Genomic DNA, 27,644 nt, shown 5'->3' on the forward strand with positions numbered 1-27,644 from the left:
TCTTCCAATACAAACAGTGAACGTTGTTGAAAGACTGACCTGCATCATTTTTACCCTAATTTACTTTTGCTGAATCATATACAGATGGTGATTCATCCAGACCCCCCCTCACAGACATCTAGGATCTGTTCAGAGCACGTTGTGAAACATTCAGTGATTGGTTAGGGACTCATTTACATATTAAATATTGTGGAATCAGTATGATGAAAGCTGATATCGCAGTAAGAACTCAAAAGTGATGTTGATATATATATTGTGTAGACCTAATGTCTGTACACAATAATGTACTTTGGCTTGCAACGTTTTTTTGACCGTGATGAATCTAAGTAGCATCTTCTTCAATCATTTAGATATATGGGTCATGTCAGGACGCAGATTGTAGCTGATGATGCAGAATTTCTCTCATGCCAGCTATAAAGTGCCTTCTGATGCAGATTCTGGAATAATAGCCAGAAAAAAGAAACGGTCCCTCATCGCCCATCAGTAACACAAACAGTACAGTGTAATATTTACTGTCTTGTAGAAGAGATTACAGTACTTAGAAAGTTTGGAGACACCTTGCTTTTCAGGCTCTTTTTGTGTTTCCCATATTAAGGTCCATTTAGGTTTATTTAGAGGAAAACAATATCACATGTGCCAATATTAGCGACAGTCCTACCTTAGGAATAAAGCAGAAGCCCATGTTCACTTTATCCCCTTGTTGTGAAGTCAGTGCTCATCAGCACTCAAACATTTCAGGTGTTTAAACCACCTTTGGCTGGTTTAAATGCGTGCTTTTCATATTCTGGAAAAGAAAAACTATAAACATTAACTGAAGGTGTTTGACTTACACAAGGGAAAAATAACAGTAAGAAAATCTAATGTGAGCAAAGCGAGGTGAACCTATGCTCTTAAAAAAGACCAGTGCTACAGGAGAACCACTTTTGGTTCCATCATTTCAATGGACGGTTCTTTAAAAACATTTTGGAAACTTTTTGAAAGTTTTAGAACATCTGCATAATGTAAAGGTTCTAGGAAGCTTTCATAAAGGACCATGTTTGAAAAATTTGTCTGAAGAGATTTGTGAGTGCGAAGAACCTTTTAAAGATTTAAAGAGCGCACATTGATCCTTTACATTATGCAGAAGTAATTTAATCCTTTAAAAAATTCTTCACACACATTTCATCTAAAAATGGTTCTCCGTTGAAAGGAACTTTAGGAAGCCGAGAGTGGTTCTTCTAAGGCATTGCGTGCATTTTTTTGATCACGTTTATTAAGAGTCCACTCTTTTGCTGTGCAGTATATCTTCTACTATGCTGTAGAAGATACACTGCACTGAGATACACTATGCTGTTCTTTAGAGTATCTTGGTCAGCATTGCACCTCATTCATTATTAGGTTCAGTTTCTTCTTAAAACCCACTTACACAGTTTGTACTAAGGTGACATTCACCAATGTTTCCTTAATTGGCATTTTTTCTTAGTAAGAAAGAAACTATGCTCACTGAAGAGCACAAAGGTGTGAACAGTTCTGCGGTTTAAGAACATGTCACAAATCTGACGTAGACTTCTTCTTAGGACCTTACTCGAGAACAAATTTTAGAAAAACCGGGAAGATTCTAGTGAACGAGGCTCAATCTTATCAAATATCCAGTAACCCAAACACGCAGAAGACAATCAGAGATGTGTGAACAGCAGCTTGACAATGTCATATGAGGTAACTGTTTACGTTTATACTGCGTCAACAGGCCATAAACTGCTTACAAACCTGTCTTTCTTGTTCAGATATTAGTTGTTATATGATGACATTTTTGTTTGTTTACACTGGTTTGATTTCTATAGATGTGCCATGACTGTAGGGGGTATTTCACCAAGCAGGATTTGTCAGTAAGCTAGATGACTTAATCCAAAAGTTGAGGATTGTTCAAAAGGAATGTTCCTTAGCTGTTCTCATATTGGACAAGCTTGATCTTAGGCCTGTCAGTCTACCCGAGAAACCCTGCTTTATGAAATCCTGCTTTTGTTTATTTGTTTTGTTTCTTCTCCTCATCTTGTTCTTCTTGTACACATTAGAGTGGAATCCTGTCCTGTGTACATATGTCAACTTTTACAGAGAAATAAAAACAATGTATATTATATACAATAAGCTGTCAGCATTGATTTAGCACATCTTCACATGTCTGTCTTAATATTTGCCTTCTAATCAAGCATCAAGTAATGAATCATTTGTATGAATCATCTCGCAGTTCTCACAAGTCTGAAAGGCTAAACGGTCACTAAACGGTCCCCAACTAATCATCCACCTAAGACATTTGTGTTATGAATCAAAAACAGTCATCATTTATTTTCCCGTGACCATTTTCTAACCTCTTTTTATCCTTTAGAGTTAAACAGGCTGCATTTGTTACTGTGCATTCAAAGTTTGAACACTCCCTGGTCAAATTCCATGTTTTGTTGATTTTCTAAACTAAGTTAGAAGTTAATGCATCCTCTACAGAGAATGTATTGCATTTGAGTGCACAATCTGTTTTTGTTTTTTTTTGCTAATAAATTTTTTATAATTTTTTTTTGTTCCATAACCTTTTCACAGGCCATGCTTTGTTTTATTTTTTTCAAATAAACTGTAATTGTGCATTAAAATGTGCAAAGTATGTTGTCTGTAGAGGATAAATGAACTTATATTCACTTAGAAAATCAACAAAATCTCATTTGACTTAGAGTGCTTCCGCACACAACTGTATATGTAAATGAGCTGTGCTGTATTGTGTATCTGCCCTGCGATGGACTGGCGACCTGTCCAGGGTTTATCCTGCCTTCCGCCCAATGACCGCTGGGATAGGCCTCAGCACCCCATAACCCCCCCACCTCCACGGGACACCGAGGGAGAAGCAGCTTAGAAAATGTGTGTGCGTGTGTGGGTGTGCGTGTGTGTATTGTGTATTATTCAAAAAGCAGTCTTGTCTGAAACACATAGAGCTTCAGGATGAATGGGTGGGCCTGAACTGCTGTACAAAGTGGATTTTGTGGAGTGTGTTGGTTTTTGTGATATCACAAAAACATTTCTTTCAAAATGAGCTGTTTTTCGCAGCTAACTGTATGGACCGAGGGAGTGAATGGTACATTTTGAAACTTTGTCTGTGTTTACATATATCTCTTTTATTTAAAAAATCAGGAGTTTTCCATGATGTTGGCCGTTTAAATGATGGCAATAAGAGTTCATTTGACTGTAATTAATGCAGCACTGCTTTGAGGTAACAAAATGACTTTTATTTTGAAATGAGTCAAAGCTTGTTCATCTTGTACCATAGCGTTCTCTATCGTACGTTACAGTTATAATTTAAAGTCACTTACACTTTCCTTGAGATTTACACTCTAAAAAACGTTACCACTATTTATCTCACACCAAAGACCCTGAAAGCCGGTGATACTGTCACGGATGTGTCCTCTCGTCACTGTGGCCATCGCGCCTTCAGTCCATGTTTCTCCACTTCTGTTTTCAGAAAGCAAGCACAGCAGCAAAACAAACTGCAGTGATTCTGAACTCATCAGTCCACTCCAGAATCTAGTGTTGATCAAGCTAAAGCAGAACCTAAAATTGTGCAGCCTTTGCTTCTTCTAGTTTATGCAAATGACCTAAATACTCCGCCCACAAATGTGTTTTCATAGCTACTGTTGTGAGGTTAGACAAGCTGTAGAACTCAGTTTATATCACAATACCTACATTTAGAGTGAGTTATTCATTCAACCTAATGAGAAACTGTAGAACAGACTCAGTTTATATCACAATACCTACATTTAGAGTGAGTTATTCATTCAACCTAATGAGAAACTGTAGAACAGACTCAGTTTATATCACAATACCTACATTTAGAGTGAGTTATTCATTCAACCTAATGAGAGAAAATCAGTCCTAACTGAAGATATGATCTCAGAGTTAGTATGTTTCTGTAATACGGACCATCGTTTCTGTAAAACTAGACTGTCTTACTTGCAACAGTTACTATGAAAAAACATGATTGTGAGCGGTACATGGATGTCATGGAAAAACAGGAAAGAAAATGTCTATTTCTACTCAGTATAATACATAAATATCTGATTCTGATGTTACAAAAGCAAAAAATGGGCTGGACAAGAGTTAATCCAGCAGTAGTGATAATGCTAATGATGCTGTTGATGTCATTAGAGCCCAGAGCACTGCATATTTTCACTCTTCTCCACTTTCACACATTAGTATGTGCTAGACTTAGTCAGTAACAGCACCCAGGCTTGCACTTTCTATGCCACCCGGGTCAAACATTGCCAGCAGCTAGAAAGTCAATGGAAACATTTCAACAGAGCTCAGGCGTCAGAGGCGTCATCGTTGTCTTTTCTTATACGCTCGTACAGTCTGCAGGTTGACGTACACTGGACTATTCTTTCTCTGGTGCTTTGTCTCCTTTTTCATTCTGTCATACACTGCTCCGTGCTCATAAGAATTATGCTGCTATAAGGAAACACAAAAAAGATGAGGTTATGTTTGTCAGAAATGAAAATGTCAGCAGCGTCTGCAAACAAATGTGGTGGCATCCAGGACTGCAGTGATGGGCGTCATTTGTTAGAACTTGAGTGCTACCATTAGCTGTCAATGGAAGGGCATCTGTGCTCACTGTTAAAAGGACATTTTGCCATTTTTCAACATTAGCTTCATTATCTGAACCCTGATAGAAATGTCAGCGTGTGTAAAAATGGCATTTTCTCTGCTCTCCGATTCATGATAAGAGAGTTAGTCTTCGAAAGTCTTCGAGACATTCTCCCAAGGATACACTGCATACACCTCCAGTCATCTACAGGACCAGTCAAAGGTTTGGATACACCTACTGATAGAAGGTTTTCCTGATTTTTGCTATTTTACATATATTAGAGAAAGAGTGAAGGCATCAAAACTACGTAATAACACATACAGAATTGTGCAAAAGGCAAAGACCAGCCTTCATCTATTTAATTTCCAGTTAAAACAGCCGCTAAGCAAGAGTTATTCAGCGTCAGGAAAAAAAACGGAAAACATAAATTTAACAGGAAAACAGTATTTAGTGTTTCCGCTCTACACAGTGTGTCCATACCTGCTTTCAGTTTTTCAAAGAAGTCAGCAGGTATTTTTCCACATATTCAATGTTCTGTCTTAGAAGATGGTTTTGCATTTTCTGCTTCTCACAAAAATCAAGTAATCCCAAACACACTCAGTGATGCTGAGGACTCAATAATTGACTGGTTATTATTGAGTCTGGACTCAATAATTGACTGATCAGTCAATTATTCAGAGACCACCAGCAGTTTCGTTGTCTATTTTTTTCTCAGTAAGGGCTTCCTAACCATGACTCATGCTTTTGGACTAGTCGTGGGCATCATTACTCTTATCATGATAAAATTTATTCTCATGATACACAATCTGGGTTACTGAGTACACTGTGAATATAGTCTACCTAAAGAACACTGAACAACTGTGTGTTTCATTGAAAAGAGAGTAGAGTCTTGCTTATTTGGAAGTGAAAGGTGGTATAAAAATCATTGTACATTACAGTTTTTGGTGGCAATACATCAACATACTGTGATCCATATTTTGTATCATTAACACGTCTTTAAGTTTGGAGACAATATATTTTTGCCATGTCACCCACCCCTATTTCTGACTCACAGCTTTGAGTTGTGAGTCTTGTCTCAAAGGATGGAAGGATGGACAGAATCACCTGTGGATTTTCACAGATCTGAAGTAAGAGTTGAGCTGGATTTTCTCTCTCTTAAAGACGAAAGCTTTAAGCGCTGTTTATTTGATGGGGACAGTATCGGTGGTCTACCAGGGTTGTTAGGAGTGCCATTTTCTCCATAGCTTGTATTTATTTTTTGATCTCTAATTTTGGAAATTTCTATCCCCCTTCCTTATGCAAGTGGATCTAATCTCACAAATATCTCTTGAAAGATGAAGAACAATTCTTAATAACTGTTTTGACTGCAAGCATCTCTGGCATATCAACAGTACTGTATGGAATTATACAGTGAGCCAACAAAAGGTCTTTTTTTGATTCACACTCTTGCCATTCTCTTAAGCAGCTTCTTAAGGAGCTACCTGGGATGCTTTTCCAACAGGACATTCTTCACAATTAAAACAGTTCACTACTAACTTTATTACTTATATTTGTCTAGGTAACAGGTTTTAAGTGTTTAATTACATGCTGTCGGATTAAAATGTCTTTAAGATTATCAGAACATAAACTCAAAAACACGTCCTGTGTATATATAGATGCTGCGATGCAGACCCCATTGAAAACGGTGGTGTCCTTTGTACAGTGGCACAGCGCTAATTAAGTAAGCAGTGTTTAACGTTATGCTTGGTGGAGCTGAACTGATTTAGTGTATTTACTCGTTTCTTGGCGGGGTGCAGCTGGATCCTGTACTCCTCTCTCCTCCTCTTTCTCCTCCTGAAACAGGTTAGAGTTGGAGATCATTGTAAACCAGAGATATTACAGGACACCACAAATAGAACAGAACACAGTCAAAAATCTCAATACAGCAAGATACAAAACATTAGGGTAACACTTTATTTGAAAGCTAATTCCATATGACTTCATAACACATGCATAAGCATTGAATAACATATTCATAAAGCAATGTTGGAATATGTATGAACAGCTTATGTCAGTAATTGCAAGATGACAACATCTTTTCTGAAGTCAATGATATTATGTGGACATAAGGAGCCTTAAATTAACACTGAACACTGTTATGAAGTGTCATTCACAAGTAATGGAACTTAATAAGGCAAAGGCCTAGTTAATAGCAGTGTGCTTGTCTTCTAAGTGAATATTGTCTTTCTGCTGGTAAAGGTAGGCTCTCAGTCGAGACTTTCTCTTGCTTAGTTACAAGGCTGTCCTGTAGAACCAAGTGCTTAACTGTAATTACTAGTTTCAGGTTAGCCAAAGGCGTGACTTTTTGTTTCTAGCAGTATCTGAGCTCAGGACCAGCTTTCTCTCTAAGCTATTGGTAACTAGCAAAGATACTTTCTCTAGATAGACAAAGCACTTCTTGTAAGTCGCTCTAGATCAGCGTCTACTAAATGCTGTAAATGTAATTGAATATATCAACACTATGTATGTTAAAGTATAAAAAATAGTTAAAGTATGAAAGTACGATTAAAATAATGCACCATAATATCTATCATAATCCAAAGTACTTTTTTTTTTTTTACCTTTTCTACTTTTTTGCTTTATTAACACCTTATTCAAAGAATATACCTGTGAAGTACATCTATGAAGTCATTATATACAGTGCCCTCCACATATATTGGCACCCCTGGAAATCACAAGCATAATGAGCTGTAAAAATATTCTTAATTATCTATGCTTTTGATCTTTTATTGAAAATATCAGCACAGAATTAAACTTTATTTAAGGAAAAAAAACAATCTTGTCATTAAGTAAATATATTTCCTAAATCTTAAATCTAAAGCCACAATTGTTGGGACCCCTAGAAATTCTTAAGAGTGAAATCTAAGTGAACTATATTTGCATTCAGATTTTTTGTTTAAAAGCTCGCTTGAGTGATTATGAACACTTCAATAGTTAGCCATGACATTCTGTTTCAGTATACATATATGAGCTGAAACACAGGCTGAATTCATTGTTATATAAAAGACCAGAGAAAACAGCAATGGTGTGAGACAAAAGGTTGTTGAGCTGCACAAATTAGGAAACAGCTACAAGAAAACAGCTAAACAGTCGAGAACGCCCATTTCCACTATGAGGACAATGGTTAAAAAGTTTAAAATAACTGGTGATGTTAAGAGTCTGCTGGTGAGGAGGATGATATGAGTGCATAAAGAATCTCCAAGTATCATAGTCTGGGGAGTTGCAGAAACTGGGTCTCAGGGTTTCTCCCAAACCACAATCAAACACCACCTGTATAATCACAAGCTGTTTGGGGTGGGGGTGGGGGGTGGTATGGTCACCAGAAGGAGGACTTTGCTGTCAAGGACTAACAACCTCAAGCATCTACAGTTTACCTAATGTTACTAGACCTCTGAACCATGTTTTATGGACAGATGAGATCAACATCGAGGTTTCTGTCAACAAACACGAGGTGTGTTTGGCATGGACATAAAGACAGCCATGCAGTAAAGTGCTTCATCCCCACTGTGAAGTATGGTGGTCGATCTGTGATACTGTTGGGCTATTTTTCTTCCAAATCTGAAGGATCTGGAGAGGTTCTGTATGGAGGGTCTCAAATATTTGTTATGTGTTCTCCAGTCTCATTAAGCTTTTTAGAAGACTCAGAGACGTTGTGTTTGCAAAAGGAGGCTGCACTAAGTATTTAATGTCAATAATTGTGGTACACACATATTTTGAATGAAAGATCAAAGGGATCAGCATTAAAGATTTTTTAACATGTTTTGTTTATGTTTACCAGGGGTGCAAATATTTGTGTAGGGCACTATAGATAACCTTAAAACTAAAGCTTACCAATATTACAATAGGTGTAATGACAAGTCATTAATACCTGTTCTTATTTTACTCAATAGTAACTTGTGCAGTTTAGATTGAAACACTATAAGCTAAACAGCAGAAATTGTTTCAAAAGTAACTAAGATATAAACAGTCATTTAGAGTGGTTTGGTGTGAAATGCCTCATTCTAGAGAAACTGACCAAGTCAGAATTGTTTACAGTGGTGGTGACAGGAACCAGACAGCCACCTCTAAAACCTCCCTCACAGGAAGTTATTACATGAAATGGACATGAATACACTGATATCTGAGAGAATGGTTTAAGTTTTGACCTAAAATGTATACGTGTAGGCTGTTGTGAAGCAAAATCGCTCCAAAAGAAAAAAGGTTTTTCACTATTTTACCATCAACCATCAAAACTCAGAAGACACGTGTAGGTGCACTGGTGGTTTCGGATAGTAAATAAAATGACTATATTTGTGTCGTAGACATAACAAACCCTGGTTCCTATCACCACCACTGTAAACAAACCTGGGTCAGCAAGTTTCTCTACAATGAACCATTTCACATCAAACCATTCTGAAAGACTGTTTATATCTCAACCACTGAATTAGGCACACATTTTTAAAACCTACACTGAACACTGAGAAGGTTGTTTCCTTCCTCTGAAAAGTTCTTTTAGAGATACAAGGTTTTGTTTCAGGGAGTGCAACACTATTATGAAACTTTAGACACTCTTCTGCTTAAAACACATCACAGTTTAAGTTATTACATCTTGAAAAGCAATGTACTAAGATTGCATTATATATATATAAAATATTAGTAACTGTGATTACACTGCTACACCTGGTGATTGTGTTATAACTTGTAATGTCAGTATAGAGGTCAATATCACAACAATTAACAAAATATATTAAGCAGCCCTACAGTGGACTGAAATCAATACCACTATCAGAGATTAAGTCATTTCACTGTAATTTAGTCCATCATGAAAAATATGAACCACAAAAATTGGGACTTCCTTAATGCTAGTAAAGCGATAAACAAGCAAACACGTGTTAGTAGTATAAAGAGCGCACCTGCTCAACCACGTCAGAAAGAGAACTCCGCTCATCAGTACGAATGCACCTGCTACTCCTCCTCCGATGTATATGTACATCATGTTGTGAAGATTTTCTAAAATAAAGGACATGATCAATGTTAAACCAGAATACTGTAATTTATCTGCACTCAGCAATGTCACATTATCAAAGAGGTTTAACAGCTGAAATAACTGAAAGTTATGTTATCCTCTCATGTTTGAACAGGTATATAAATACAAGAACCAGCCAGCAATTACACAAAGAACCACCTCATCATCTTCGCAGTCATTACCAATAAAATTATGATATATGCACTGCACATCAAACCTTTGTCTTCTTTTCAGTTTCACTAAATATTGTTTTATTTTCATTGTCTTTTTTTCAATGAAGTAATAAGAAAAGAATCCCTATAAATATTTAGTTTATCATAAATCAGCTCTGTACTGACACTTTCAACACGATGTTCATCAAAGTCACTATTAAGAGCAGGATTTGTCTAAATAAGTACTTTTCCTGTTTCAAAATGATAATTAAAAGCTCATATGGAAACTATTTTGATCCAAAGGTGGATGAAACCTGAAAGTTTTGAATCTGTACTTTTTTTTTGAGGCGATTTACTTACAATCCACTGCATTTCACACCATAACATACAAAAAATATGACACACTTTCACCAAAAAAGTAAATTAGTCATAGCATACCTTTCACTAAACCCCTCCCCTAAATACAGAATATCCAGTCGTAGCTTAGCTAGTGTAACTAGGCACGGGCAACTGTGACAAGCTTTTAGAGCTGAAGAAAATGCATTAACATTGTATGGGGTGTTTTTAGGTACATAATACCCCAGCAGTTTGGATGAGGAGTGAAATTTGACCTAAGCTGAAGACACCAGAGAAGAAATATTGGATTGGGAGATTATCTCGCAATACTTTTTTTTTTTTTTCGATACTTGTGTGCATCTAAAAGCAAATACATTTGTTCTTTAATTCAAATAAAATATATTAATAGAGCACTTTTACCAAAAGACTATTTCTATTTTCACTCCAGCACCGGATTCGATTCTCGCAAAATGTTCCAAAAAAGTTGAAAGCTATGTTTACAACTTTCTTGTTAACAACAATTAATAATCTAATACCCCCATACAGGTCCTGGCTTTTGAACTTTATGCCAGTAACAACCAGCCTGGCTTCTTACTTCTTTGGCCTGGAGAACAGAGGTGGACCACAATTCATGTTTCCACAGTTTCCAGTTTATTTTAGATGAGCTTGAGCCCAGAGAATACGGTGGTGTTTATGATATGGCTTCCACTATGCATAATAGTCTTTACTTGCATTTGTTGATATTACTCCAAACAATGTTTTTAATAATGGTCTGTTGAAATACTCATTCTTTTCAGTAGTGGTTTTCAGCCTTGCCTTTAATTTTTCAGCCTTGCCTTTAACTTTAAGTTTTTAATGATATTATGCACTGTAGAAGGTTAAATACCTAAAATATTTGCCATCACTCATTGAGAATGCTGAACTTAAAATGTTGGATTATTCATCATGGATGGTGTATCTTTTGAAAAAACCTGCTCACAAAGGACAAAGGCCTTAAATTTCCTCTCTCCCAACTTTTTGGAATGGCATCAGTTTCACAATTACCGCATAATTACAAAAAAGACGAAGCTTATGAAGTAAAATATGAAACGTCACATCTGTACTGTTTTTTTGTTTGAGCTCAAAGTCGATTCACAAATCGAAGCTTTCTGCTTTCATATATCGCAAACCTTTCTGGAAGTTTGTAGTTACCAGAGAATAAGCCTAGAATTTAAGGAGTGAGGAATGTTATTCTAAGCTGAAAAGAGTTCCAACCTCGACTGGGTATGATGGTCACCATGATCAGGCTGGTGTCCTGGGTGCCAGTGTCCATGCTGAAGTTACAGCGATAAAGCCCTCCGTCCTTCTCCATCACGTCGTTCAGGTGCACACTCATCTCTAAATCATCAGTGCAGTTCACCCCGATCCTGTCTCCAAACTCAATGACCTCTACACTGTCTGCCAGCGCTTTGCACACTGCCAGCACAGTGCTGCCCTCCTGCCCTGACCACAGCTTCTCTACACTGACCTCACTCACAGCTCCAGCGTGAGTTTCACACCTGATAGTCACGTTTTCACTCTCTGAAACAACGAGTTTGGTGTCAGGATGGGCGGAGGAAGAGGTGGAGATCACTGCAGAGGATACAGAGAAACAACATAATTACTGTAATAATATTCCACATAATTAGGTCTCAGTCTGGTTTTTCAACCAAATGTTATCATCCTCTGTGTATATATTTCATTAGATTGTCATGTCTCTTAAGACATTTTCTTAACTTTCTTGCCAAGTTTCTTGCATATCTGTAATCTTACATTTTCCTTTGTAGTTATTTTTTAATCACCCCCCCCCCCCCCCCCCCCCAAAAGAAAACACCCCAGTTATAATTTTTTTTTTTTTACAAGACCATTTTCCAACCTCCCTTTACAATAAAACTTGTCTTATGTTTTTGCTATGGTGCTTTTAAGACTAATGTATGTAAATCAGTTCTGTTCTAATTGGCTGCCTCATTCAAGCCAAGCCTGAACTGAAACACTCCTTATAACCTCAGCATGAATGCACAGGGCTAAACTGCTGCAGGCTGAATGAGAAGATGCAGTTGTATGCAAAAGTTTAGGGGGCCACAGTTAAGTTCCACATTGTGTTGAGCTTCTAAGTGAAAATAAGTTAACACTTCCTCTGTAAAGAACCCACTACTGCACACTGTCATGCACAATTACTGTTTATTTGCTGAATTTAATATTAGCAAAAAATAAAACATAAAATATGGCCTGTGCAAATGGTACGGCACATTTAAATTTTTTTTCCACTATGTTAAACTGCCTCTCCATGGATCACCACCTTATCGTGGTGGAGGGGTTTGCATGCTTGAATGATCCTAAGAGCTATGTTGTCTGGAGCAAAAGCTCCTGGTAGGGTCTCCCATGGCAAACTGGTCCTAGGTGACAGGTCAGACAAAGTGTGATCCATAATAACCCCTATGAAAAGACAAGAACAGGATTTGTGTACCCTGCCCGGAACAGGGTTACTGGGGCCCCAACCTGGAGCCAGGCCTGGGGGAGGGGCTCGCCAGCGAGCGTCTGGTGGTCGGGCATTTACTCATGGTGCCCGGCCGGGCCCAGCCCGAAGGAGTTACATGAGTCCCCCCTCCCATCGGCCCACCACCAATGGGTGGGCCTTGATGTTCTGATCCTCGGTTGCTGAAACTGGCTTTTGGAACTTGGAACAGTACCTCATCGGTGGGGAAGGAGCCGGAGTTGGTGCGCGAGGTTGAGAGATACCGGCTAGGTATAGTCGGGCTCACCTCAAGACACAGCTTGGGCTCTGGGTCCAATCTCCTTGAGAGGGGCTGGACTTCATTCTTTTCTGGAGTTGCCCATGCACATGGCACCAGGACACCCTAGGCCGCAGTTCAATGATTGACTTTGTAGTCGTGTCATCGGACTTGCGGCCATGTGTTTTGGACACTCGGGTAAAGAGAGGAGCTGAGCTGTCAACTGATCACCACCTGGTGGTGAATTGGATCAGGTGGTGGGGGAAGATGCCGGTCAGACCAGGCAAACCTAAACGTATAGTGAGGGTTTGCTGGGAACGTCTGGCAGAAGAACCTGTCAGATTGATCTTCAACTCACACCTCCGTCAGAACTTTGACCAGATATCGGGGGAGGTGGGGGACATTGACTCAGAATGGGCCATGTTCCGCTCCTCCATTGTTGAAGCGGCTGACTGTAGCTGTGGTCGCAAGGTAGTTGGTGCCTGTCGGGGCGGTAATCCTGATGCCGTCAAGCTGAAGAAGGAGTCCTACCGGGCATGGTTGGCCTGTGGGACACCAGAGGCAGCTGGCAGGTATCGACAGGCCAAGCGATCTGCGGCTTCAGTCGTCGCCAAGGCAAAAATCTGTGTATGGGAGGAGTTTGGTGAGGCCTTGGAAAGTGACTAAGTCGGCTCCGAAAAGATTCTGGCAAACCGTCAGGCGACTCAGAAGGGGAAAGCAGTGTGCCACTAGCACTGTATATAGTGGAGATGATGTGCTGCTGACTTCGACTGAAGACGTCATTGGGCGGTGAAAGGAATACTTTGAGGACCTTCTCAATCCCACCGACATGTTCTCCAGTGAGGAGGCAGAGTCTGGGGACATGGGAATAGGCTTGTCCATTACTGAGGCCGAAGTCGCTAAGGTAGTTAAGAAGCTCCTTGGTGGCAAGGCTCCAGGGGTGGATGAGTTCATCAACGCTCTGGATGTTGTGGGGCTGTCTTGGCTGACACGCCTTTTCAACATTGCTTGGACATCGGGGGCGGTGCCACTGGATTGGCAGACTGGGGTGGTGGTGCCTCTTTTTAAAAAAGGGGACCAGAGGGTGTGTTCCAACTACAGGGGAATCACACTCCTCAGCCTCCCTGGTAAGGTCTATGCAGGGCTACTGGAGAAGAGAGTCCGGCTTATAGTTGAACTTCGGATCCAGGAGGAGCAGTGCGGGTTCCGTCCTGGTCGTGGAACACTGGACCAACTCTTCACCCTCTCCAGGATTCTGGAGGGTTCATGGGAGTTTGCCCAACCAGTCCACATGTGCTTTGTGGATCTGGAGAAGGCATTCGACTGTGTTCCCCGGGGTATTCTGTGGGAGGTGCTTCGGGAGTACAGGGTACATGGCTCTTTGCTACGAGCCATTCAGGCCCTGTACAAACAAAGCAGGAGTTTGATTCGCATGGCCGGCAGTAAGTCAGACTTGTTCCCAGTGAGAGTTGGACTCCATCAGGGCTGCCCTTTGTCACCGATTCTATTCATAATTTTTATGGATAGAATTTCTAGCCGAAGTCAGGGGATGGACGGTGTCCAGTTTGGTGACCTCAGGGTCACATCGCTGCTGTTTGCAGATGATGTGGTCCTATTGGGGACATCAGGCCGCGAACTTCAGCTTTCGCTGGATCGGTTTGCAGCCGAGTGTGAAGCGGCCGGGATGAGAATCAGTACCTCCAAATCCAAGACCATGGTTCTCAGGTGGAAAAGGGTGGAGAGCCCTCTTTGGGTCGGGGATAGGCTCTTGCCTCAAGTGGAGGAGTTCAAGTATCTCGGGGTCTTGTTCATGAGTGATGGTACAAGGGAGCGGGAGATTGACAGGCGGATTGTTGCTGGGTCAGCAGTGATGCGGGCTCTTTACCGGTCTGTTGTGGTAATGAAAGAGCTGAGCCATAAGGCAAGGCTCTCGATTTACCGGTCGATCTACGTTCCCACCCTCACCTATGGTCATGAGCTTTGGGTAATGACCGAAAGAATAAGTTCGCGAATACAAGCGGCTGAAATGAGTTTCCTCCGCAGGGTGTCTGGACTCTCCCTTAGAGATAGGGTGAGAAGTTCGGTCATCCGGGAGGGACTCGGAGTAGAGCCGCTGCTTCTTCACATCGAGAGGAGTCAGCTGAGGTGGTTCGGGCATCTGGTTAGGATGCCTCCTGGACACCTCCCTTGGGAGGTGTCACAGGCAAGTCCACCTGGGAGGAGACCCCGGGGAAGACCCAGGACACGCTGGCGTGACTATATCACCCAGCTGGCCTGGGAGCGCCTAGGAATCCCCCTTGGAGAGCTAGTGGAAGTGGCTGGGGAAAGGGAGGTCTGGGCCTCATTGCTTAGGATGCTGCCCCCGCGACCCGAACCCCGGAGAAGCGGAAGATAACGGATGGATGGATGTTAAACTGAAATAAATAGAAATTGTGCACTGAATTTGGCATAAAAATGCCACATTTAAGTTTGTTTGCTGTAGAAGATGTGTTATCTTATTTTAACTTAAAAAATAAACATGCAAACTGACCAGGCGTGTTCAAACTTATTCCATATGACTGCATGTGTTGCTTTTCATGACATTCCAAAAACTAATTCTAAAAGGGCTTTAGTTTCATATGAGCTGGGCATTGAATGGTACATTATAAAGCTTTAACAATGTTTAAATCCTATGTGAAAGCCTATAATTAAAAAAAAAAATAGGAAAATTAGTTTTATTCATGAAACCTTTCCTTTGATTATAAATCACTTACCAAATAAGTCTTAAAAAGTGCTGGACAAAGATGATGATGATAATTATTAGGAATAATAACAATCAATGATTTCTTCAAGTTAAGGTTACAGTTAAGCCTATACAATTAGCTTATAATAATTCGCACGTTTGATGAATATGTTTAAAAAATGTCATGAAAAAAATGTCTGTGGTAGCACAATCTATCCTTTAATAGATGTCAATTAATCTAAATAAATAAAAAATCCTCATTAAAAATACTTTTTTAAACCTACCAATACAAAGGCCACCAATATTTATTCCACCAACTGTACTTATATTTCTGTTGCCAACTTTGCCTTCACTCTATAAAAGCCTGTATTCATTAACTGAAAAAATGAAGCCATTTAGAAAGTTATAAGAAGATAGCAATAAGACAGTGAGTCATAACTGATACAGTGGGCCACATTCAGAAAACTGTCATATATAACGCGGTGTTAAGAGCAAAAAGCCTGGCAGTAAATGAGGATTACTGGTGTAAACACAATGCGTGGCCATGTGCTTCCTTAACCTGGCAGTAGTAATTCATGACAATACCAATAATATAAAGATAAAATAATGCCTGAAGCACCCTGATGGTATTTATCCCGACAAGACGCTTATGTGGAATAAAAGATCATTTCTACAGTGTTCCATGTTTGCTCCCACAAATTATGCATATTCACTTGCTTTGCTGATTTGATCTGTTTAGACTGAACACCATGCCAAACCTTCTAAATGCTGTTGTAGGAGTGCATGAGACGAAAAAAAGAGGCTTGAGCAGGATTTCAGGCTGGCAGATTTAACTGGCACTGACTTAAATCAGCCTTTACTTCCTGAATAAAATTTCATCTGTGGTGAATCTTCCACCTGTGTGTGGAAAGTAGGTTTAGCTTGTAACTAAAATAAGTGAAGAGTAATTTGACATGGCGAGATTCTAATCACATGTTCAAATTGAGTTCATTGCAAGTAATTTTAGCTTTAATCCTATTTTTCAATCTACAGTAGATTTAAGAGAATTATTTTTTACTTACCACAGAAACAGAAACAGAATTTTTACTAGTCGAAATTTAATATTTGATAGTGGAATTTTAATTCTTGTATGAATCTAATTTCAGAGATCAAGAATTAAATGTGGAAATACTGGAAATATAATTGTCACATGTGTAAACTGAATTCCTGACATCAAGAAAAAATGGAAAGTAAAAGCTAAAACAGATTGCCAAGGTAATCAGAATAAAAAATAAAATATAAATACCTGCTAAAATATTATACCTACAATTAAAAGCTGAATTTTAAGATGTAATTACTTTTTAACATTTAATATTTAACATTAAAAACTTTTTAATAAATGTTTTTTCTATTATAAACAACATTTTCTGTTAAAGTATCGTTTCTTGATTAAACGTTAACAGCATATTTACCAGTTTCCTATTATTTGTCAGTATTTCTTCCTGTAAAATTTGTAGCTCTGCTTCTGTGAATTTTAGTTTTCCTTTTTTGTGTCCATTGTAGTGTGAGTCTTTAATATGTGTACCCACATTTACATGTACATTTTGATAGACTCTTGCCGAGGACAAAGGTGAAAATATTGCAGCGTTAAAAAGACCCTGTTTCGCTAATTGCCATCAGAGTGAAAAGGTCTTATATACTGTGCCACAAATGTTGCGTCGTTACCACCAAGTTTTATAAATCTGGCCCAGTAGCTCACAATCACGAGAAACTTTTTGGATATGTTATTTTTCATAATTGAAATGATTCATAATGAAAGTTTCATTATGGAATTATCAGATTTATGACAAGTATTGCTTGAGATAATTATCATGAGATAAAATACCAAATCGTAATTATGAGGTAGGAAGTCATAATTATGAGAATCTCATTTTTCAGATACTAAGCTATAACTAACTATAAAAGAGCATCTAATTATGCATTAGTTTATCATTATTATAATTTACTATATGACTTATTTGACTTTTTCTAAGTGGTAGAAACTGCTCCCACAGAAACTGGTATCTTTACACTCTCTTCTCAAACAGCCCTGATTTTCTATTTACCCAGCTTTTTTTCCACCCGTGTGTCTTTGGTCCAAGAGCCTTGGGGGAATGTCTGCAGAGAGCAGCGATACAGGCCCAGGTCCTCCTCCGTCACATTCGTTATGATGATGCTGCCATCCATGGACGAGGCTTTGACAAACTCCACTCGCCCCTCGTAGGGTGCACGGAAATTAACGCCGAGATCAGGGTGGTAGATGGCCAGCGGCCTCTGATCAGGTTGTTTAGTCCAGGAGACCATGCTGAGTTTTCCAGTCCAGGGGCATAAACAGTCCAGCATCATTCCCTCCTGCAGCCGGACTGTACTGTCAGGTGCCCTAAGCTGCTCCGACACTGAAAAACAAGTTTTTTTAAAAAAATAGAAGTTACTTTTCTAACCTCATGACCATACCAAACTGCTATCTTCTATCTGACACATAATTACACATTTTTAGTATATATCTACCAACTGGCCACTTCATTAGGTACACTTCCTTGTTTCTAAAGCCATTTTATCAGCTGCTCCTACCGTATAGAAACACTTTGTAGTTCTGCAATTACAGTCTGTAGTTCATCTGTTTCTTTGCATACTCTGACCCCCTTTAAAGCTGCTCTTCACTGGTCAGGAATTCACAGGAGCACCACAGAGCAGGTATTATATGGGTGATGGATCAATCTCAGCACTACAGTGACACTGACGTGGTGGTGGTGTGTTAGTGTGTGTTGCGCTGATACAAGTGGATCAGACACAGCAGTGCTGCTGGAATTTTGAACTCAAGACGAGAGGATGACTAGTGCCTATGTCTTTATATCTCCAAGATGGACCAATGTGGTAGGTGTATCTAATAGAGTGGACAGTGAGTGGACAAAAGTCCAGCAGCACTGCTGTATGTGATTCACTCATACTAGCACAACACACACTAACATGTCACCACCATGTCAGTGTTACCCAAATAATACATGCTCTTTGGTGGTCCTCTGAGGGTCCTGATCAAAGGGATAACGAAGTGGCCTTTTTTGGCAGAAGCTTTATGCCCATTTCCATAGTTACGCTACACCCATTTCACTGGTTACATTACATCTGTTTCCATAGTTACTCAGAATCCACTTCCATGGTTCCCTACCTCTATTTCCACTGCTACATTAAACACATTTCTAATATTACACAACACCTATCTCCATGGTTACACTACATCTACTCCAATAGTTACTCTACAGCATTACCATAGTTTCTTTACACTCATTTACAAGATTAGACTGTGCTCATTTACAAACACTATTCAAATCCAAAAAGTAGTGATTAGTAAATGCTGTTTGACCTGCATTAAACAGAAAATGGTACAAAAACACAATAACTAATGTTCTGCCTTGTGAATTTGTTTTTGAAAATATACACTCATTCCAAGTTTTATGCATTCTACATGTTCCAGCAGCTTAGAAAATGGATGGATGGATGGATGTTCCAGCAGCATGTTAACCACTGTGTTCCATCACCTTTCCTTTTTAATCGTTTGGGAGATGAAGACACAAGCTGATCCAGTTTTGAAAGCATCCTTTTTGCCATTGTTCAGTTACACAAGTCTTGATCTGTGCAACTGGGCCTTTGTTGTAGTATTTTGAATCTCCCAATGCAACACATTTTCAATGAGAGACAGTTCTGGACTACAGGCAGGCCAGTCTAGCATCTTCACTCTATTTCCACAGCCATGTTGTTGTAACACATGCAGACAGGAGCTTAGCACTATCATCCTGTAATAAGGATCTGTGTCAAAAGCAGCGCATGTTGCTCCAAAATGAGTTTAGTGTTACAGGTGCTTTCAGGTTATCCACTAATACCCCCCACCCCCCAACTCCCCTTTACGACAACAGACCCTGGCTTTTCAACTTTACTGTGAAATAATCTGCTAATAATGCTTTTTTTTTTTAATCAAACAACTCAATGTCCGTTAAACCTATAAAGAATCTGAAAGGTGGACTCATCAGACCACAACACAAGTTTCTGGTATGCATCTGTCAGACAAGCAAGTCCAGAGAGTCAGCATTTCTGGACGCTGCTGACATATGGCTTCCACTGTGTAATGTGCAGTCATAACTGGCATTTGTGGATGCAGCAAGAAACAGTGTCAAAGTGTTCCTGAGCCCATGTGTTGATTCCCATCATAGAAGCATGCCAGTTTATAAAGCGGCACAATCCAAGGGATCGAAGGGCAAGAGCATTCACTTGTGGTTCCTTCATGCACAGAGATTCCTCTGGATTCCCTGAACCTCTTGAGGATATTATTTACATTTACAGCTTTTGGCTGAGGCTCTTATCCAGAGCGACTTACAATTTGATCATTTTTACACAAGTAGGCGAAGGTGGTGTTAGGACTCTTATTGGTATAGTGTAGGGTGTTTACCCAGGCGGGGGATTGAACCCTAGTCTACAGCGTAGAAGGCAGAGGTGTTAACCACTACACGAACCAACCACATTTTATGCACTGTAGAGAATGACATACCTAAAATCCTTGCAATCTCTAGCTGAGGAAACTTCTGGATTTGTTGCTGATGCATTTTTGGCAAAATGGCAAGCTGCACCCATCCCTGGTCATAAAGAACAAGGGCTTTCCTGGATGCTCCTTTTATACCCCAAAGCACCATTACATCACCTTTTATAGTATTTTCTTAACCTTTCACAATGTTCCTAGTCTTAAACTGCCCCTGTCCCAGGGTTTCCGGTTCCGCTAGCGAGAGGATGGCAGCCTAATTATCGAGCTCTCGACGGTGTTTAAAAAATACCCCCCTAAATTTACTTTTTTGCTAACACCAGTGAATATTTGTTAAGATGGAAAGGGGAGTTGCTACTAGAAGTAGGAAAACCGCAAGTTCGGTGGTGGACGGGACCAATTCGAGTCGTGGTGACCAAGGCTATTCCCCAGAGCTAAACCCTCATGGCGGTGACACACCTGAGCCCAGTCTGCAACGTATCCTTGACGAACTTCGTGAATTTAGAAGAGACAATAATGTGCAGCTGGCGGACATTAAACAAGAAATACAAGGTGTGAATGATAGATTGGATGAAGCGGAGGAAAGAATAGAGGAAACGGAGACAGTGCTACAAGCGGCATCCATGTTAATTAAGAGGCTAGCCCAACGGCAGACTAAACTGGAAGCCAGGCTGATAGATCAAGAGGGCCGTGCACGCAGAGAGAATCTGCGGATTTACGGGGTGCCGAAAACAAGGAAGGAGCAGATATGGTGTCTTTTCTGGACAACTTATTTAAAAATGCACTTGACCTTCCATCCGACCGCGACCTGGGGATTGAACGGGCACATCGAGCACTAACACGAAGGCAGGACAGCGCTCAGGGGAAGCCGCATTCTATCGTGGTAAAGTTTGAGAGTTACCGTATTAAAGAGGAGATTCTTCGGAAAGCATGGCAGAAAAAAGAAGTATACTGTGATGAAACGCGTTTCTTTGTTGACCATGACTTCCCAACTGAAGTGCTTAAGAAACGAAATGAATACGCAGATGCCAAAAAAGAGCTGAAAAGTGAACGCATTAGGTTTCAGACTCCGTATCCAGCAAAGATGCGGGTCTTTTACGACGGTGACACCCAGCTCTATCAGGATGCAGCAGAGGCGACAAGAGATATGGCTGCTCGTGGACTTTCTGTAACCGTGGTACCATCTGCAGCATCCCCGGACCATGAGGAGATTCAGCTCTTATCCTCCTGGCAGAAGGCAGGAAGACAGCGAGTGCGGAGCGGCGGCCATGAACCCAGTGCAACAAGTGACAGCATACAGAAAAGCAGTCACGCACGAATCAAGGAAAAGCTTCAGGGATTCAGAAGATTATCTGTGAGTAAGAATTGATGCTCCATGGTCAAGCCACAAGGCTTATGTTAAGTTATACTAGAAGAAAGAGTGGTATCCCCCACCCCCTCCCCTTTTACACATTTTGGCAGTGATTGAATAGAGCCACTAAAACTTCTTTGTTTACTTTAATTTAAGGGATCCTACTTTATTTTAGTTATTCTAATTAAAGGTCGAGAGAACCACATTTGTGGCATGCTTATATCTTTTTTAACATACAACCTTGCTAGTGCGTGGACACTGTATAGGGCCCCACCATTGCAACGAGGTGGGATATTTCCCTATCGGGACCTGGACTACACAAGGACCCACAGGGCTCTTTTGATACGAGCCTCAACCTTGGAAACACATGTTCTATTTTGTTCTCATGGAGACAATGTTAGCACTGTTCACGGTTTATTTCTGTTTAGTATTTGTTTTTCGGGAGAGATTTTGTTTGTGCATAACCTTAACAAAACTGGATCTAGTGGGAGAGTTGTCGGGGGCAACCACCAGGGTAAAATATTACAAATATACAGGACATTAAAATAATATCACTTAATGTGAAAGGCATTTCAAACCCAGTCAAGACGAGTAAAATATTAACTAAAGTGAAACGGGAAAATGGTCAGATTGTCCTCTTACAAGAGACGCATCTTTCTTTAGCGGAACATGAAAAAATGAGGAGGATGGGATACACAAGGGTTTACTATTCATCTTACAAACCTGGTCGAAGGAGAGGGGTTATTATATTAATCTCACAAAAAATACCTTTTGAGTACATATCTGAGATGTCTGATAAAGAAGGGCGGTATGTATCGGTTACTGGAAAGATAAATAATGTAATAATGACAATATGTAATATTTATGTACCACCTGATAGTAGTTTTGGCCTGTACAGGAAAATGTTTGATTTAATGGTAGGAGCAACAGGACTAGTAGTCTGTGGAGGGGATTGGAACCTTCGTCTTGATCCTAAATTGGATGCATCCAAAAATTTACCTCTTACATCATTACATAGGAAAGTTAACAATTTAATGGAGGAATTGGGTATACTAGACCTTTGGAGAGACTTCCATCCCTCAAAACGTGACTACACCTTTTATTCATTCCCCCATAACACATATTCTAGGATTGACTATTTTTTTGTGTTTAAGAGAGATCGCTCCAAAATAGGTTCCTGTGACATTGGTTCTATAGATATGTCTGACCATGCATCTGTTTCCTGTGAAGTCCATATTAGTGAGAACCCACGTAGAACATTGTGGAGGCTAAACACAAATGCTTTGAATAACCCACAGTTTGTTGTTCAGATGAGAAGGAAATAAAACAGTTCCTAGAGGAAAATGGGAAGGGGGAGGTCAACGCAGCAATAGTGTCGGACGCCCTAAAAGCAGTCATCCATGGGAAAATTATATCTTGGTGTGCTTATAATAAGAAAATGAAACAATTAAGACTTTCTGATCTTAATAAAGAACTCAAAAATCTTGAAATGCTACATAAAAGGACTCCAAGCTCAAATTTGCTGATCAATATAAAGAAAATCAGAAATGAAATTAACCTATTATATACCCAGGAAATAGAAAAAAAGATGACTTTTGTAAAACAAAAATATTATGAATCTGGTCCTAGATCAGCAAAAATACTTGCAAGAAGGTTACAAAAACAAAGGGCAGATAACACCATATACAAAATAAAGGATCCAGCTTCAAATATTTTACAATATAAACCAGAAGAGTTACAAAACACATTTGAGAAATATTACAAATTTTTGTACTCGCAACCGCCTTTGGTGAATGAACAACAGATTGAGGTCTTTCTTAATTCTCTTAATTTACCCAAGGTCTCTGAGGAACATAATAAAATCCTGACAGCCGAAATAACTGAGAAAGAACTAAACGACACCATTTCCATGTTGAAGGCGAACAAGTCACCTGGCCCAGATGGCTTCCCCTCAGATTGGTATAAAGCATTTCGAACCGAGCTATTACCAAGCCTACTTAGAGCCTGTAATACTGTATTAAAAGATTCAAAGATGCCACCCTCCTGGAATGAAGCGGTTATCTCCGTTATTCCTAAAGAGGGAAAGGACCCTTCAGACTGTGGAGCATACAGGCCTATTTCTGTGCTAAATGTCGATTATAAGTTATTTACGGCTATCCTTGCTAAGAGATTAGAAAAAATATTGCCAGAGCTTATACATACTGATCAGGCTGGCTTCATTTTACAGAGACAAACACATGATAATATTAGACGCTCGTTGCATATTATAGACCATATAGAGCAGAATAATATAGCAGCCCTTGTGGTAAGTCTCGATGCAGAAAAAGCCTTCGATTCGGTCAGTTGGATTTTCCTACACAAAGCTCTTGAACAATTTGGTCTGCACTCAGATTTTATCGGGGTCATACGGACTCTATACAACAAACCAATAGCACAAATAAAAATTAATGGCAGCCTCTCGAATACCATTACGCTGTGGCGAGGAACGCGACAGGGATGCCCTTTTTCTCCATTGCTCTTTGCCCTTTATATTGAACCCCTCGCACAATGGCTGAGACAAACAGAAAATATTAGGGGCATCAGTATAAATGGGGAGGACCACAGAGTGGCTCTGTATGCAGATGACATTTTGATATATTTAACTGACCCCTCTAAAACATTTTTAGAACTAATGACTCTTTTACAAAAATTTGGCAATTACTCTGGTTATAAATTGAATGTACAAAAGCTTTTAATTATTCACCTCCAAAATTATTGAGAGAGAAATTGCAAGTAAACTGGGACCAACGCTCACTGAAATATCTAGGCATACACCTACCAAATGATGTCTCACGGCTTAAAGAAATAAATTATTACCCCCTTTTGGAAAAAATTAAAGAAGATATAAATAGGTGGAACTTTCTTAGTCTGAGTCATAGAATTGAATGTGTGAAAATGAACATTCTCCCACGATACCTTTTCTTATTTCAAGCGCTCCCTGTAGAAATCCCACTAAAAGAATTTTCAGAAATAGATAAAATTATATCTAGGTTTATTTGGCAAGGGAAGAAACCTAGGGTTAGATTTAAAACACTGCAGCTGTCGAAGGCAGAGGGGGGAATGGGGCTACCTTACTTTAAAGGATATTACTATGCGGCCCAGATTAGGCCCCTTTTTAGTCTGTGTTCCCCACAATTCTATGCCAGGTGGAAAGATATTGAACTTTCAATCATGAAAGACCCCCCTGTACATGCAGCTCTGGCTTGTACACATTTAGACAAGCTTATAAAAGATATTCAAAACCCATGGATTAAAACCCAATTAAAAATCTGGAATAAAGTAAAAGGAGAGTATCAGTTGGATGATAAAATACAGATAATTCAATGGTGTGCTTTTGACCCTGGATTCAGGCCTAACTTACTGGATAACCGTTTTTAAAATCTGGATTTCCAAAGGAGTAACAACATTCTACTCACTAACAGAAAAGGGGAAATTTAGGGAATTTGAAGATTTGTAAAAGGAATATCAGCTCGAGAACTCAGACTTTTTCAGATACCTGCAAGTACGCAACTATTTTGAACATAATATTAAACCCAAAACAGACCTTAAGGATCCCATATTAAAACAAATTTTGAGTGTATATGGAAATACTTCGGTTAAAGGGGCTATTTCCAAGATCTACAAAGGTCTCTTGATGAAAAATACCCACTCCACAGACTACATTAAAGTAAAATGGGAAAGGGAATGTAATATGACAATGTCTACAGAAGAGTGGTTGGATTTGTGTGAGTTTCAATGGAAATGTACAAATTCCCATATATGGCGTGAGTTTAATTGGAAATGCCTTATTCGCTTTTTTATAACACCAAAGCAGAAAGCACATTTTGACCCAGTAGGTGTTAAGTGTTGGAGGTTGTGTGGCTCTTGCGAAGCCGATCACTGGCATGTATTTTGGGAATGTCCGAAAATAAAACCATTTTGGGCAGAGATTCACAGAATTCTAACCACTATACTCAATAATAAAATACCATTACAGTTTTTTCACTTATTTTTGGGGAATTGTGATTTCCTGTCCAGATCTGCAGATAAGTACCTATTTGCCATCTTTACATCTGCTTGTAAAAAAGCACTTACAAGATGTTGGATGCTTCCCGAGCCTCCCACAGTCTCAGCCTGGATAGACATTGTTAATGAGATCTATATAATGGAAGCAATTACCTTTGCTATTCGCCTTAAGAAAAGTAAATTTATTAATCTGTGGGTTAAATGGGTCAGATACATAAAGCCCTTAAAGCCGGACTTTGTAGAAGTATTGAATTAATGATCATGTGGGCCTTGTTTTTTGTTTACTATGTCTTTATCTCATTTGTCCTCTACACTCACGTCCTAGGTAATGTAGATAATCTGTATATTGTGTTATGCAGTTTTTTTGTTTTTTTTTCCTCCCTAATTGTTCAAAATATTTAATTTGTAAACAAAAAAAAGGACAGCAAATGGACAAATATTATTCCTGTTCTCCTCTGTAACTTTCTCTGTTTTTGCTGCCTCAAAATAAAAATAAAGAATTTCAAAAAAAAAAAAAAAAACTGCCTGTGTCTCAGGCATCAACTTCTGAATAAGCATTTATTTACAAAAAAACAAAACAGTTGATAAGATAAAATTACATATCTTGTCTTTTGTACTGTTTTCTTCAAATACAGGTCAACATAGACTTATTAATCACTGCTTTCCATTTTCATTTGCATTCTACATTGCCTATTAACATAGTTACTCCACACCCACTTAAATGACTAAATACAAACAGCACAGCTGATTGCGACAAAAAGCTATTTTTAGAGCGATGAAATACTTTTTCAACTGTAAAAAATATGTCTCATATGTCGAGACTGCAATGAATTTAATATTAAAACACATTATGAAACCCAGTATGGACATTACAATAAATATTCAGGTACAAAATAGCAACAAAAACTAAGGCAGAGCAAAGTCTGTAGTTTGTAGCATGGATATAACTTGCTCTACCTGTTTGTGCTTTTCATAATTTGAATATGGAAGATTTAAAATAACTTAAAAATAATATTTTGGAAAAAAATTACCGGCCCTCAGATATTTTGAAAGGGTCCATTTGGGCTCCCTTTGAAAAAAGTTTGGACACCTCTGTCCTACACCTATTCCTATAGTCACATTAGTCCTTTGCTAATTACACTAGTGGCAAGGTGTGAGAATAATATTACCGGCTGAACGCTATTATGATGAAGATGAAGTAGAGATTTATTAAAAATACTCAAAACTACTGATCAGGTGAAGTAGGAAACATGTCGGATGAGACTAACACTAATTTCAATAAGCATTTTTTGGATGTATGTTTACTGGAATGGTGGTGGGAGAGGGTGGGCTCCAATCTCATAGTTCCCAGCATTCTAAAACCACAACTATCCCTTTACATGGTTACTAAGTTTTGTAATTTTTTTTCTTCTGTATTTTATTTGCACCTTGCCTGTTTTAATCTTCCTTTGAAACAGTGTAAACTACTTTTTAAAGGTGCTATATAGATAAAATGTATTAGACAGAGAGTCAGTTTAACACTGAGAAAACAATTTGGAACCGAAAGTAGTTTAAAGGAACATCATATATTCTAGGTGGAAATCCCCAAGTACAAATAAGTTTGTTCGGATACGTTTCAGATCAAAAGTGATAATGGGAGATTTGTGAAAAACTCCCATTAACAGGCTTTAGAAGCATCTTTTACTGTAAATTTTCCATCAGTGAAGTCAGAAGAGCCTAAAGCGATGACATGAGAGTAATTCTTTTCTAACTTTTCAACAAACATGATCAATGTAAGAGTGTACATGCCATTTATCTTTTTCTGTCCTTTATGAAAGAAAAACAGCAGCACAATACCTTTGAGAAAAGCGAGAGAAACAAGTACCAAGAAGTACCAGTATTCCTTTTGTACTGCCTCCATCTTCCTGCGCAGAGTGAAAATGAATGCTGCATTGATGGGCTGAAGAGGCACACAGTACAACTTCCTGTTTGCAGAAACTTGAGAACAGTTCCTCAGCCAGTGAGAGAACGCTTTCAAGCAGGAGGCGTGACGCTCACTAAAGACTCTAAATAATCCGGGGGGCCAGGCCCCCTCTGAACTACTCTTACAGTCACTCTAACTG

The 27,644-nt window shown here is 39.2% G+C and overlaps 1 protein-coding gene across 2 annotated transcripts; it reads right to left on the reverse strand.

Annotated features, from left to right (window-relative positions):
- Positions 1-3,223: 3,223 nt before the first annotated feature.
- Positions 3,224-27,508, reverse strand: cd226 (CD226 molecule). 2 transcript variants are annotated; one of them, XM_017696231.2, is made up of 6 exons: positions 27,379-27,508; positions 17,686-18,015; positions 11,384-11,740; positions 9,529-9,625; positions 6,373-6,430; positions 3,224-3,468 (listed from the first exon to the last, which is right to left on the reverse strand). In XM_017696231.2, the coding sequence occupies exons 1-6, from the start codon at positions 27,440-27,442 to the stop codon at positions 3,448-3,450; spliced, it is 927 nt and encodes a 308-aa protein (XP_017551720.2). In that variant the 5' UTR covers positions 27,443-27,508; the 3' UTR covers positions 3,224-3,447. The 2 variants fall into 2 exon arrangements, with proteins under 2 accessions (XP_017551720.2, XP_017551717.2); XM_017696228.2 differs by lacking the exon at positions 3,224-3,468 and adding an exon at positions 3,478-4,461.
- Between the last annotated feature and the right edge of the window lie 136 nt (positions 27,509-27,644).

This window comes from Pygocentrus nattereri, chromosome 24 (assembly GCF_015220715.1).
Source record: "Pygocentrus nattereri isolate fPygNat1 chromosome 24, fPygNat1.pri, whole genome shotgun sequence".
In the NCBI taxonomy this organism is placed as follows: Eukaryota; Metazoa; Chordata; class Actinopteri; order Characiformes; family Serrasalmidae; genus Pygocentrus; species Pygocentrus nattereri.